General features: G+C 40.1%; 1 protein-coding gene across 1 annotated transcript in view; it reads right to left on the reverse strand.

The window, feature by feature from the left end:
* Nucleotides 1–1160: 1160 nt before the first annotated feature.
* The window catches only part of GUCY2C (guanylate cyclase 2C), a 46775-nt gene continuing 35616 nt past the window's right edge, over nucleotides 1161–12319 (reverse strand). Inside the window, exons 19-27 of the mRNA XM_068401677.1 lie at nucleotides 10841–10929; nucleotides 10014–10105; nucleotides 8235–8393; nucleotides 6660–6852; nucleotides 6096–6270; nucleotides 4474–4572; nucleotides 3618–3712; nucleotides 2906–2982; nucleotides 1161–1335 (exon numbers count right to left, since the gene is read on the reverse strand). Coding sequence (XP_068257778.1) covers nucleotides 1161–1335; nucleotides 2906–2982; nucleotides 3618–3712; nucleotides 4474–4572; nucleotides 6096–6270; nucleotides 6660–6852; nucleotides 8235–8393; nucleotides 10014–10105; nucleotides 10841–10929 — 1154 coding nt within the window. The remainder of the gene's footprint in view (nucleotides 1336–2905; nucleotides 2983–3617; nucleotides 3713–4473; nucleotides 4573–6095; nucleotides 6271–6659; nucleotides 6853–8234; nucleotides 8394–10013; nucleotides 10106–10840; nucleotides 10930–12319) is intronic.

The raw sequence follows: 12319 nt of genomic DNA on the forward strand, positions 1-12319 counted from the left end.
CTTTTTCTGTGCATGTGTTCTTACAAAGCCAGTTTAGGTTGATAAAGAAAAAAACACAGGCAACTGCCTTGCTCTGTTTTAACATTTTTAGGTTGTTTACTTGGACAAAAATGCTGTTCAAAACCATAAAAGAATGATTTTGCACTAAGTTTTATGGTTTGAATACTGACCGATATTTTACAATGGTGAAAGAAATAGCTCTGCTTTGAAATCCACCAATGCACAAGAGGCGTTTGCAAAAATTTCACTCACTAGTTATTTCTTCATGTAAATGCTGATTTTCTTTTACATGTGTCACCAGTGCTTTGGTTGCTTTCTAAAGCTGTTTATAAATGTCATGGTGTCAGTTAATGAGCGAGTCATTTCAGTAAAACCTGAGTTCTGCCTGGTTGTGAAACTTCATCCAAAAGTTGAATTGAAAGTTTCTGAGGTTTGAGAAATTCAGATGAGTTTATTTCTTTCATTTCTGTTGCACTTCTGGTTTGGGGACAGAAGCAGAAGTGGAGAAAAAATATGAAAGTGTCTGTTTTTGCAAGATTTCCAGTTTCACTTTGCAGGCCCAAGAGATTCAGATAAGCTTTAGAAGCCATACAACTTCTGGAGTAATCTCTCAAGGTAAATAACAGAAGTGTTGTCTCTTGAACAAAGTCAACTTGATTAAACAAAACATGTGAGACACAGGGGAAAACAACAGAAGAAGTAAAATGGCAACATATCCAGGATTTACATACGATATGTTTAATGTTATTTTCAAATATATTATAGCAAATCTTTCTTCAAATAAAAATTACAAATTAAATACAACATTTAAAAATCATGACAAATTAAAGCTTTGCTCTGAATATTTTCAGAAGTGGATTATTGAACGGGCTATCACATTTAAAAAACTAACAAAACCAAAAAAAACCTATTTTCCAGACTCAAGTGCAGATATTTTCATTTACCTCAAATCAGGCTGCATGTGTCCTACTGAAGTCATCCAACAATTTCAACGTTACAGTGAAGAGGGGTTTGATTTACTGATAGCAGGTCGGGTGGTAGAAAGGATTCTTGAAAAGGTATTTTCTTTCTCCTCTAGCTGAGAGTATAAGACTCCAGCCTTCACATGAAGTACTCCAGAGGGTTGCTGCAGCTTTTTGAGTCATACTGGACATCCAGTTTTAAAGATACGTGGAAGACTTCTCTGTGCTGGCCAGTTGCAGGTATTCCAGGGTACCTGATCGGTAGCTAGCTACCCGTGAAAGCTCCTGTGTCTTGAACCCTTCGTTTTCCCTTTTCTGAAGAATATTTGTTATCATCTCTGCTAAGTCATCTTGTAACCGCTGCTGGTTCTCCCTGAAAGCAACAGGATGGAAAAAAATTGAGTGATTCACATGTTTTTAGTGATCCCCAGATCCCCAGTGTTTTTTAAACATTTGTATCCCATGTTTATCTTCATGACATTCACACACTATTGATGACAGGAAGTGTGGGCAGAACCAAATTCAGGTTCTGGATTTGGGAATAGAATTCAGGATTTACATGTGATTTTTCCAGATAGTACGGCTCACTGTCTATACACAGGAGGTCTATAGCTGTGTCATTATTGACATTAAACAAAATTCAGCATCATTTGCATTAGAAGGAAGACATTAATTAGATTAACTCCAAATCAAAATAGATTTTAGCTCTCAACACTGTTACTGGTGCCAGCAATTCACTATTCACTCAGGTGGCCTTCAGTAACAGAGTTGCCACCTTGTCATAAATTTCTTCAGTGTGTCTGGCTTTTGCTGGAGTACCCCACATAGGACAATTTTAAGGGGCAATTTTATCAGTCACAGACTATATGAGGAAGAAAGAACAAGAACATCACTGACCACAATAATCCAGATCAATGGGTACTTTCAATAGTTGAATTCCACAAGAATTGCCAATTCAATAATTGTGATAGTCTCCACTGATCATGTTAATTCAAAAAAGGAGTTCTGAGTTTACAAAAGAGTAATTTCCTGCTCAGCCCAGAGACAAACACTTGTACTTTATATAATTGCTTCAAGTTGTACTGAAACACTGTCATTTTAAAGCAGATGGCAGCAAATCCCCACTTAGTAAAGAGTAACTGTATACAGGAGTTAAGAGGAGAAAGTGAGGAACTTCCACATTTAGTGAGTTTGCAGAAAATAATGCAGTACCTATATGCAAAATACACATGAAATAAATGCAACCAGTTATCCTGACTTCAATTTTGCATAGTTTCTCAAAAACAACACTTCTGCTATTGCTGTATTTTCTTCAATACTAATGCAAAATGATAGCTCAGTTCCAGGACATCAACCTCATATTTTTTCTTGATAACTTATCATTTATGTATTAGAAAGTAAGATTTTGTTCAATTTTTAAAGACTTTATGCCTGTGCAATACTACGGTAACTTTGTCTGCTTCTTTTAGCAGAACACTGCTCGAAATCCTCAAGTTTCATTCCTCCTACAAATTCCCCCATAAGAGCTTACAGGCATAACATGGTATTACAGAGAGCTGCACGTTCAGTTGCAGTTATCTTCTCACTGTACTGTCACACACAGGTGCCATTAGGACTAAAGTTTTGGGAACAGTAATGTTTTTCATTTTTCTGTCCATCTCTTGCATTTACCACATCAGCAACTAGTCCTGTAAGTCTTATTTCCCTTCCAAGGAAATAAACCTGTTAAGTGCTTATATATACAAATAATCTTCAGCACACACATAGTCCCATGTCATGAACATTTACACATGTTTATATGCACATACGCTGTTAAGCTTCTAACTACTGAAGGCGAGTTGAGTGGTATAAAAAAACCCACAAGTGCCAGGGAGGAACAGTGAAGGCTAAAGCACAAAGACTGGGAATTTCTCTTCCCTTTTCACATATAAAGACCATCTTACACAGAAGGAGGTGTTGGGAGATTGTATTTCTTGTCCTCGGTACCCGTCAACCAGTAGGTAATCTCTGTTCCTCTACCCTAAATATGTATGACAAAGAAAACAAAATTTACGGATTAAAATGCAATTTCCTGTAGTTAATTTACTTAAATAATACTGTATTGCACATTGCTGTGTTTGCCTTTGCTTGTTTTCAGTAACTGATGCTCACAGCAAAGGATTAAAAATTAGATGTGAGAATAATAACGGGGGAGATGCAGCTGCACACCTGCTCCCTTGTTCCATAACCTGAAACACACACCATGGGAGAGGTGAGCTGTGATGCCTGCCATCAGCTCCCAAGTACAGACACCTGCCAAGTGTAATAGACTGAAATAAATGGATTGGTAGATAGACAGATATCAGAGCATGAGCACATTGACAATACATTCAGCTTCCCTTCCATCAGATTGATTCACTCCACAATTTTCTGTTACAAATGGTAAGTTTCATTTATTCACCACATCTTTATTCTGCTTTAATTTGTGACTTAGGGAGCTCTTCATTGCTTAGATTGTCTTTATAGAAGTGCCTTCAACCACTAGAGCCTGTGACACCAACTGATCTGTAACCCTTGTTCCCCAGCTGCTAATTAAGTTGCAGGGTACTCTCAGCTATATATACTTTTATACTATCCCTCTTCTCTGTGTCCATGCATGCACATGGTAAAGGTTACCTTCAAGTACGTTTCTCCTCTCACTTCATACTGGAATTGGCAGTCTGTTCTTTTCAGGATGTTAATAGTGGAACCACTTGCATGAATCCTTAAAGCTAGAAAATAAAGACACAACAAAAGCTCAATCTGGAAATGTACCACATAATCATATTAAGTATATGTGAAAACTGGTGCTATAGCAGAAGCTCCTCCAATTATTATCGACATAAATTCTGAGAGTCAAATTAAATGAGAATGAAATACACTGCTGTATGACAAGTCTGACTACACTACATAGCATTGTATCTAGGGAGGAATAGCTGGTACAGCCACTGATCTGAAGTACAGGTGACCGTGGTATCTGTAGTATTTAGATGCCAAAAGGGAAAAGAAAAGTTGGGGGTGTCCTATACAGAGAATAGTCATGTGAAGACACTGGGCAGAAGGAAGACAAGCTGGCTCTTGGCACAGTTCCCTAATGGTGAAGTTGAAGACATAATTGCTTCAACTTAAAATATACAGTCAGCGTATTTACACAACAGAGCTGTAACACAATTCTAGGTCAACCTGAAGTCTACCATTCATGGAGTAAAATTAAGTCCCGGACACAGAAGTATCGTATCTTCCAGAGGAACTCAGCCAGGGAACCAGCCTATGTACTCCCCATTACTAGCACTGAAACCTGAACACGGAACAATAATTCATTGCCCAGCAGGACAGTGAAACAATTGGTAATCAAAACAAATGGGGCTTCTTAATCTTTAAAACTTTTGCGAGCAGATAATAAGTTGTTCTCAGCTGAAAACAGACACTTCAGTCATAAACTAACCAGTAGCCTTTGGTCCTGTTACACTGACAGCTAAAATTAAATCCTTACGCAAGCCTGTGGATTCCATCCGCGAAGCTGTGTTCACTGTATCTCCAAACAAACAGTAGCGAGGCATTTTTATTCCAACCACACCAGCCGCACATGGACCTAGAATTGGGATGCAGAGAAGGAAAAAAAGGTGATCAAGACACTGTTTGTTTGGAAGGTGTCTCACTGTTGCAGAGCAGCCCAGTACCTGCTGGAGCTCTGCATTCCTCACTGATGACAATACTCCGTACCTCACTGTCCTGATTTTGGCTGGGATAGAGTTAATTTTCTTCCTAGTAGCTGGTATAGTACTGTGTTTTGGATTTAGTATGAGAATAATGTTGATAACACACTGATGTTTTAGTTGTTGCTAAGCACCAAGTCAAGGACTTTTCAGCTTCTCATGCCTTGCCAGCAAGTAGGCTGGGGGTGCACAAGAAGCTGGGAGGGGGCATAGCCAGGACAGCTGACCCAAACTGGCCAAAGGGATATTCCATACCATATGACATCATGCTCAGCATATAAAGCTGGGTGGATCTGGTCAGGGGGCAGCGATCTCTGCTCAGGAACAGGATGGACATCGGTCAGCGGGTGGTGAGCAATTACACTATGCATCACTCTTTTCATATATTATTATATTATCATTATTATTATTCTTTTTTTCTCTTCCTTTGCTGTCCTATTAAACTGTCTTTATCTCAACCCACGAGTTGTACTTTCTTTTTTTCAGTTCTCCTCCCCATCCGACCAGGGGGGCGAGGGGAGTGCGCGAGTGGCTGTGCAGTTCTTAATTGCCAGTTGGGGTTAAGCCACGACACTCACTTCCCAAAATATCTGGTGGTCTCCCCTTCCACTCCAAACCAAGCCTAGCTCTGTTTGTCTTGCTTAATCCGATAAGAGCTCAAAAAGGACATGGCTGCACAGTGTTAATTGTATTTAAACACATTTTTTGTGCAGAAAAAAATACAGTTACTGTCAGTTTTGGAAGCAAGAGGAAAAGAAAATAAGCTTCATTATGGAGGGGTGCATAGTGCTGCCTCAAAGGTTTCCCAGTGCCTCAGTCGCTTTCACTGGTATGTTCCTCCCCTGGGAGCTGGTGTTCAGGTGGTTGTTGAAACAAACAAAAATGAAAAGATAAAATTTCCCGAAATACTCGGGAGCCATCTGATTGAGCTATCTGCAGTTCCCCTGTGAGAAAAATTATTTTTATAGGTTAATTAAAACATGAATTCCCACATAGGTTTGTCAGAACTTTTGCCTCCAAAAGCACAAAATACAGGCCTACATTTTGTGGCTAGACAAGCATATCTGGCCATGGCTGCTCTCTACTTTGGTCAGGAGGGAGCGATCTGCGAAGGCTTATTTGATACAACTGGCTTAATCATACCAGGAACAAAGGCAGTTGCTCTTCCTAGCTACTGACTTAAGCTATGAATGAATGGGTAGGGGCTATTTCACTACGGAGGAGTAAACCCATGGCTTATTTACTTCTGTTGCTCTTCCTCCAGGTACATTGTTTTCAACCTGATTCTTCATGAGGAGAGCAGTTGTGTATGATGTACTACCAGATCTTCTATGGATGTCTATTCTGTTCAAAAACAAGGCAGCAACATTGTCATTGTTGATCTACCACTACTGCGTACCAGAGTGAATTCCAATGCGAATCCAAACAGGCAGACCCGGCAGATGTCTCAGTTCAAAAGATCCCATGAAGCTGAGGATGTCCAGGGCCATCATGGAGATGTCTACTGCATGCCGGTTGCCATTCCGCTTTGGTAAACCACTAACCACCATGTAAGCATCACCAATGGTCTCCACCTGTGGAAACAAAATTAGAACTCACTACCTGCTGACATAACAAAATATATATTTAGTTAAAAACAGAAAGGTTTTATCAGATCCTCTTGTTCATAGTTAATCATTTCTTCCCTGGACAGCGGGAATGATTAGTTTAAGGTAGCTGACACCTTTTTGGTATATGAGTGTTTATAGCTGTACCCAGCATTCCAGTTAATGAATCTGTGGCCACCTAATATAGAAAATTTGGTATAAGCAGGCACACTGAAAGCATATTGAAATGAGGTAATCGTGACCTGTTTTTCTCTCTTGTCTCTGCTTAGAAGGTAGATTCCCAAATCCACCACATCATCCAGTTTGATTTTTGTGTCCCCTGATTGTTAACTGAATAAAAGTGTGGAGCTAATCACCTTGTAAACGTCATGATGGTCAAGAATATGGTCGAAGTTCTTGTAGATATCATTCAGCATATCTACCACCTCCATAGGGGTGCTGTATTTGCAGAGTGTGGTGAAGCCAACAATGTCACTGAAGTAGATAGTGACTTCTTCAAATAGCTCTGGCTCTACCAGGCCAGTCTCCTTCAAAGACTTTACTACTGGCCTGTGGAAATAGAGAAGGCAGGAAGACAGATGAGTAGTCTGTGTTTAATATTAAAGGTATTTTTCCATGCAACCCAACCACATCATTGCTTTCTGTGTAGGAAATATCAAATAGTTTGCTGAAAACTGCCACTGTGATTGCATTTTAGATGCCTTTCAGACAGGGACCTCAAAGCACTTAATAATGTTAATTAATGTGCTACAGCCTTACAGAATCCAAGTGTGTTAATGCCTTGAGGAAGCTGAGGCACAGGAAACTCAGCTTCTTGGCTAAGGTCAGAAATAGGAATATTGAGTCAAATTTAAAACTGAAATTCTGAATCTTCTGACACGTAGACCTACATTCTACCCACACAGTAAGTAAGAACAGACATATTTTTCTGTTTCCCCAGCACAGAAGTAATTTCATCCTGATAATTACATCACCTCATCCTGATTTCAGATGAGATATCATACTCTGATAATTTTATGGAGCAAAAATTCAATACCATGACAATTAATATCTATTCAGAGTGACCTTCATTTTCTTGCATTTCTAAATCCAGGAAAATATCTATTCCTAGTGGAGATATTAGAGGAGAATAACTGAAAGAAACCCAGAAAATTATAGGTGTTGCACAATGCTGTGTTCCGTCTACAATGAGACAATAATAGAGTGGTAGGGCAACAAAGAGTGGAAGGAAACATGGATTCCTTGTCACATGGTCTACACAGCCAGATCATTTCAAATATTCCCCAAAACAGTATTGAACAGACACTATGGTTTTTTTTTTTAAGACGAGTCAAAAAATCAGTACCCTGACTCCTTAAATACCCCTGAAACTAGTAATGACATACCAGGATAGTTGTACTATTCCAAATGTATGCAACACCAAAATTACTGGTATTACCAATATTATAATATCGACAATACTTGTCCTATACCACACTCTGAAGCATTCATCTAGCCCAGTCTGGCCCAGCCCGCCTCAGCCCCTCTGTTGCATTGCTAAACCCCAGCCTGAAGTTGGAGTGCACTTCTGCTCTCCAGCTGGAGACACTCCTTCTACCTAACAAGGTGCTGGAGCAGAACAGAGCCCTGTGATGTGGGATCACTGTAGATTTAGTGTTCCCAGGAAGGCAGTGAAAAAGAGGTTTGTGATGGAAAGGGGAATCCTGTGCATGAAGAGAGGTTGGGGAAGATAATGGGTCCCGGTACCATCTTGGCATGAAATTCCACTTGAGGTGAAGACCTCAGGGACAGATGCTTATTCTTTCCTCCCTAGCAGGATCAGATTAGAGGGGAAGGAAATAGAAGATTAATATTAATCCTAACCCTCAGTCTCCAAGAATCAGGTAATATATGTAAATAAAATGCCAGTGAAAATCCTCCTGGCCAGTTACCTTGGAAGTAACATGAAATTAAGCCTGTCTGCTCTGTCTCGCTCTGCTTTGTATAGCTCTGTCCTTTCCTCCACCAGGTGCTCCAGGTTGCGGGAATACAGCTGTAGACGCCGGATCAGGGTATCCATGTAGCTTTCATTGGTCTGGCCATGGTAGTTACTGCAAATACCAGAAATACACAGGAGCCAACAAGAAAGGTTGATGGAAGCACATTGTTGAGAGAGGCAAAAAAAGAGGCAAAAAAAGAGGAAAACTTCTCCAGTGTTTGACTTCCATGTAGTTAGAATGCAAAGTGCCTCAAGTGCATAATTCTTTTTCTTGCTTGGAGGGCTTATGTATATTAATTGAAAGTCTGTGATCCATGCTTGTCACTTGGAGGTGGTAATTCTTAAAGCATCCTTAAATCACCTAGCCCTGCTAATATGGTCAACTCCAGGTTACCTTGGGTAATCCATGAACATTCATTTGTAAAAAGTAACTGACAAGCTCGAATCCTGAGAGGAAGGTAAAGATAGCAGGTAGAAACTTGCATATAACGTTTAGATGGGGACTTCAGCCAGAAGGACTAAGACAATTTGGGGCTGCCTGTGTAGAAGACAGAACAATTCAATGGAACAATTAGCAGCCCCTGGGCTAGTTTTGCTTACAAGATCCTGCAGACTCCAACCTGCTAACTCCTGGAAGCAGAAGTACGGTAACACAAGCCACTCATAATCCCTGTTTGTCTGGGCAGCCTGCACTCACCAAAGCAGTCTGAAAGTAGATGGGGCTAGGCTGACTGAAAGAATCAGATTAGTATGGTACCCAATTGGACTTTAAAACCACTCTGACTTTAAATAAATCTTTATGTCAAGGATGCACCATCTTAGACCCCTCATGAGGAGAACACTGTGTTGCATGTGGCAAGAGGCAACCTCTTTGCTTTTGTAGGCTGGAGGCTTAGGAGCTGAACCAGGACATCTTTCTATTCAGCTGCAGTAAGATTATTCAATTGATATATTCAGTTATGCATCGTGCAGTTGTCCTTCTGCCCATGTAAAGTGTAAAATGATATGAGTACTGTTGGGGTTTATGGATGAGGAGAGCTTTAAAAACTGGGGAGCAATTTCCCAAGAGAAGTGATTAAAAGCTCACTCTTTGGACATTGAAATAATTAATTCAGATGACACTCTGTAGAAACAATGCAGCATTGGCCAGGTGAAAGGCCTGTATAACCCCACAGGGTTTATCCAGCTATGGCCCTTATTATCCCACAACTTTATACCAACAAAACCCTGTAATTAATAGTTCTGGTGAGTTACAACCCAACACTTCTAGTCAGCTTAATTTGGGACCATCCAAACTCATTTATGGCACAACCCAGCTTATCCAAACTTTCTAATCATCCTCCAAACATTTATGTGCATTCATTTCCCGAAACTTAGATGAAATGAGTCACTATCCAACTCTTAATGGAGATGGGGGTGAATTACCTGAATAGTTTAAATCTCTAATTATCCAGCTTGCTACTTTTACAGTGTACCAATTTGAGGTATGGTGATTATCTTACCCTCACTCAGCTAGTACATGCATAGATGCTCATGTACACACATGCACGTACACATACACACGTGTTCACCTACTTTTCTGCCAAAGAATAAAAGAGGATCTAAGTGAAGACACTCAGTTTTTCCACTGACTGATTCATAATCACATCAGCTTACATACTTAAAAATATGAGCTTTCTAACACTTAAGAGGAGTTTGGAGCATCTTAAAAAATGGAGCCCCTGCCACTCACCTGAATATTTTAGCCAGAGTACTCTCAATTTTCTTAAAGTCAGGCCTTTTCTCTGGATCTTCCTCCCAGCAGCTCTTCACTAGTGTATACACCTTCAAACAAAAATTTAAGGAAAGTCCACCTGAGTAATGGATACAGAAGGATAATGGTGCTAAACAGTACTAGTTCATTAGGGAATTTCCAGTTACTCTTGACCAGCAACATATTAAAATGTGTGACTAACTGGTTTGAACCTATGGTTAGGACACTCATTGCAGGCATCTTAAACTTAACTCTGTGGTGACTAGTGACATGATCTTAACTTAAATTTGCAATACATAAATGGGAAGCAAGTAAATGGATCCAGTCTTGCCGCTGGTGCCAGATACAGTTATTGACATGGAGGTAAATGCTGTGGTAATTATATTTCCAATATCCTCAGTTTGGGATTTTTCTGAAACTGGTGATTCAGCCAAAAAGAATGGGGTTCATTGCTGAATATGTGGATGTCTACAAAACAGACATTTTCACCTGAGCAAGGAGCCTTAGGGGCTATATAATCAGTGGAGAAAGGGATATTTGAGATGTGAATCATCCCCTCTTAAAGATATCTGAAATAGGTCAGAAGAGTGGCACCAGATAAATGTCCATTTCTTTCCAGTGAAACAATTTTCATGAATTGTATTTCAATTCACTGGTAACAACTATAGAATACCGTTTTTTCCCATGAGGTTAGGGCATTTGGCGTAAAATGTGCATAGCTTTCATCCTCCCATGATCATGAGCTCTAGTTTGGCCAGGACTTCCACCCTTCACCCAGAAAATGCCTTAGTTAATTATTAGCTTACTTCCATCTCTCTTTCTCCCACTGTTTCCAAGGTCAGGTCTGGTCGGAAAGGTTTCACTCCTTTGCCGCTCTCTACTCTGTAAAGTTTCTCTAACACAGGAAAAAGATGCAAAGTTTTAAACAAAGAAGGACATTCTTTGTGGATAGCGTCCCATGATGTTATGAGTAACTGTACAAACAGAAGCCTTGAAGACAGTTCCCTCATTTTGATGTGAATTTCAACTTTGGAGCTTTTCTAAATATATGGCACAAGATCAAAACAGGCTGGCTTGAAGGCCCCTGAAAGCAAAATGAATAGGAAGGTACATGAGTATTTATTGGTCACGGTAGACATGGTTATGGCATCTTCCCAAATGGACGTTAGGCATTATTAGTGTGCCTCTCAGCATGAAATATAGCTATAGTAAAAAACAATGTGGAAAGCCCATTGCGACTTGATCAGAAGTGTGGAGACATACAACTCTCATCAGAGCAGTTCAAATCATCCTGCAGATGCTCAGCTTCCTTAAAACTAGGCTATTAATGTATATGGTTTAAAAACATTGCATTTGTTAGCTCATTTGTACTCTTATTCATTAAATCCATTCTATGAAAGTTACTTGGATTCTGAACATATCAGAATGCAGGCTGCGTTTGCACAACTCAATTTAAGGTCAGTAAGTGAGAGCTAAAGCAAAAATATTTCTCTCTGTCCTTCTCCTCCAGACCTCAAGAGTTCCAGAGGGAAGCAGTTAAAAAAGAGAAGCAATTTTTTACCTCTGGGGAAGAGAAGGAGAAACTGAAAGGGGTCGGTGAACAAGCATGAAACACATTTATTAATAACGTCTGATTATATTTGGGAGACAATTTTACTGAAGGAAGCATACAATGAGATGAGGAAGGTTTGTAATCGTGATGGCATGTGCAAGTCCAGAACAGCTAGGGATGCCTAAGCATGCCCAGTGTGCATGATCACCCTAAAAAGACGCCGTAGCTTCCAGCTTTGTGGTACAGAAATTACAGACTACAGCAAGAGCGGAAGACTTGAGTCTCCCAAATGCTATGGAGTGGAGAGACTGCTAAGAAGTCTTCTGTGGGCTAAAAGACAGAAGAATCTGTGCAAGTCTCATGAATGCAAGAGGATTGTGTTGGATTTCCACGCTGCACGCACACCTGAGAGTGGAAGTAACAGCAACTATTAGCAACACTGCAGTTAGCCAGTGGCAGAGAGTACTGGAACAAGGAAGCAGCTTGAATAGAGCATTGGTACATGACAAGGTTTCACAGTCTTGAGCAGTGAATGAGGTGTTTCTGCAGAAGAGTGGTGCAACCAGCTGGCCTAACAGCTGTCTCACAGAGAAGTCAGTGATGAAGACTATGACCTAGTTACTTCTGTACATTAGAAATCCAGTTCTGTATGCCCGTCATCTTTGTGAGACTTCTTTTCTCTCATGAGTAACAATATTATTGTATGTTAAGTTGATTGATACTTATTTGCAGG

This window comes from Nyctibius grandis, chromosome 5 (genome assembly GCF_013368605.1).
Source record: "Nyctibius grandis isolate bNycGra1 chromosome 5, bNycGra1.pri, whole genome shotgun sequence".
Classification (NCBI taxonomy): domain Eukaryota; kingdom Metazoa; phylum Chordata; class Aves; order Nyctibiiformes; family Nyctibiidae; genus Nyctibius; species Nyctibius grandis.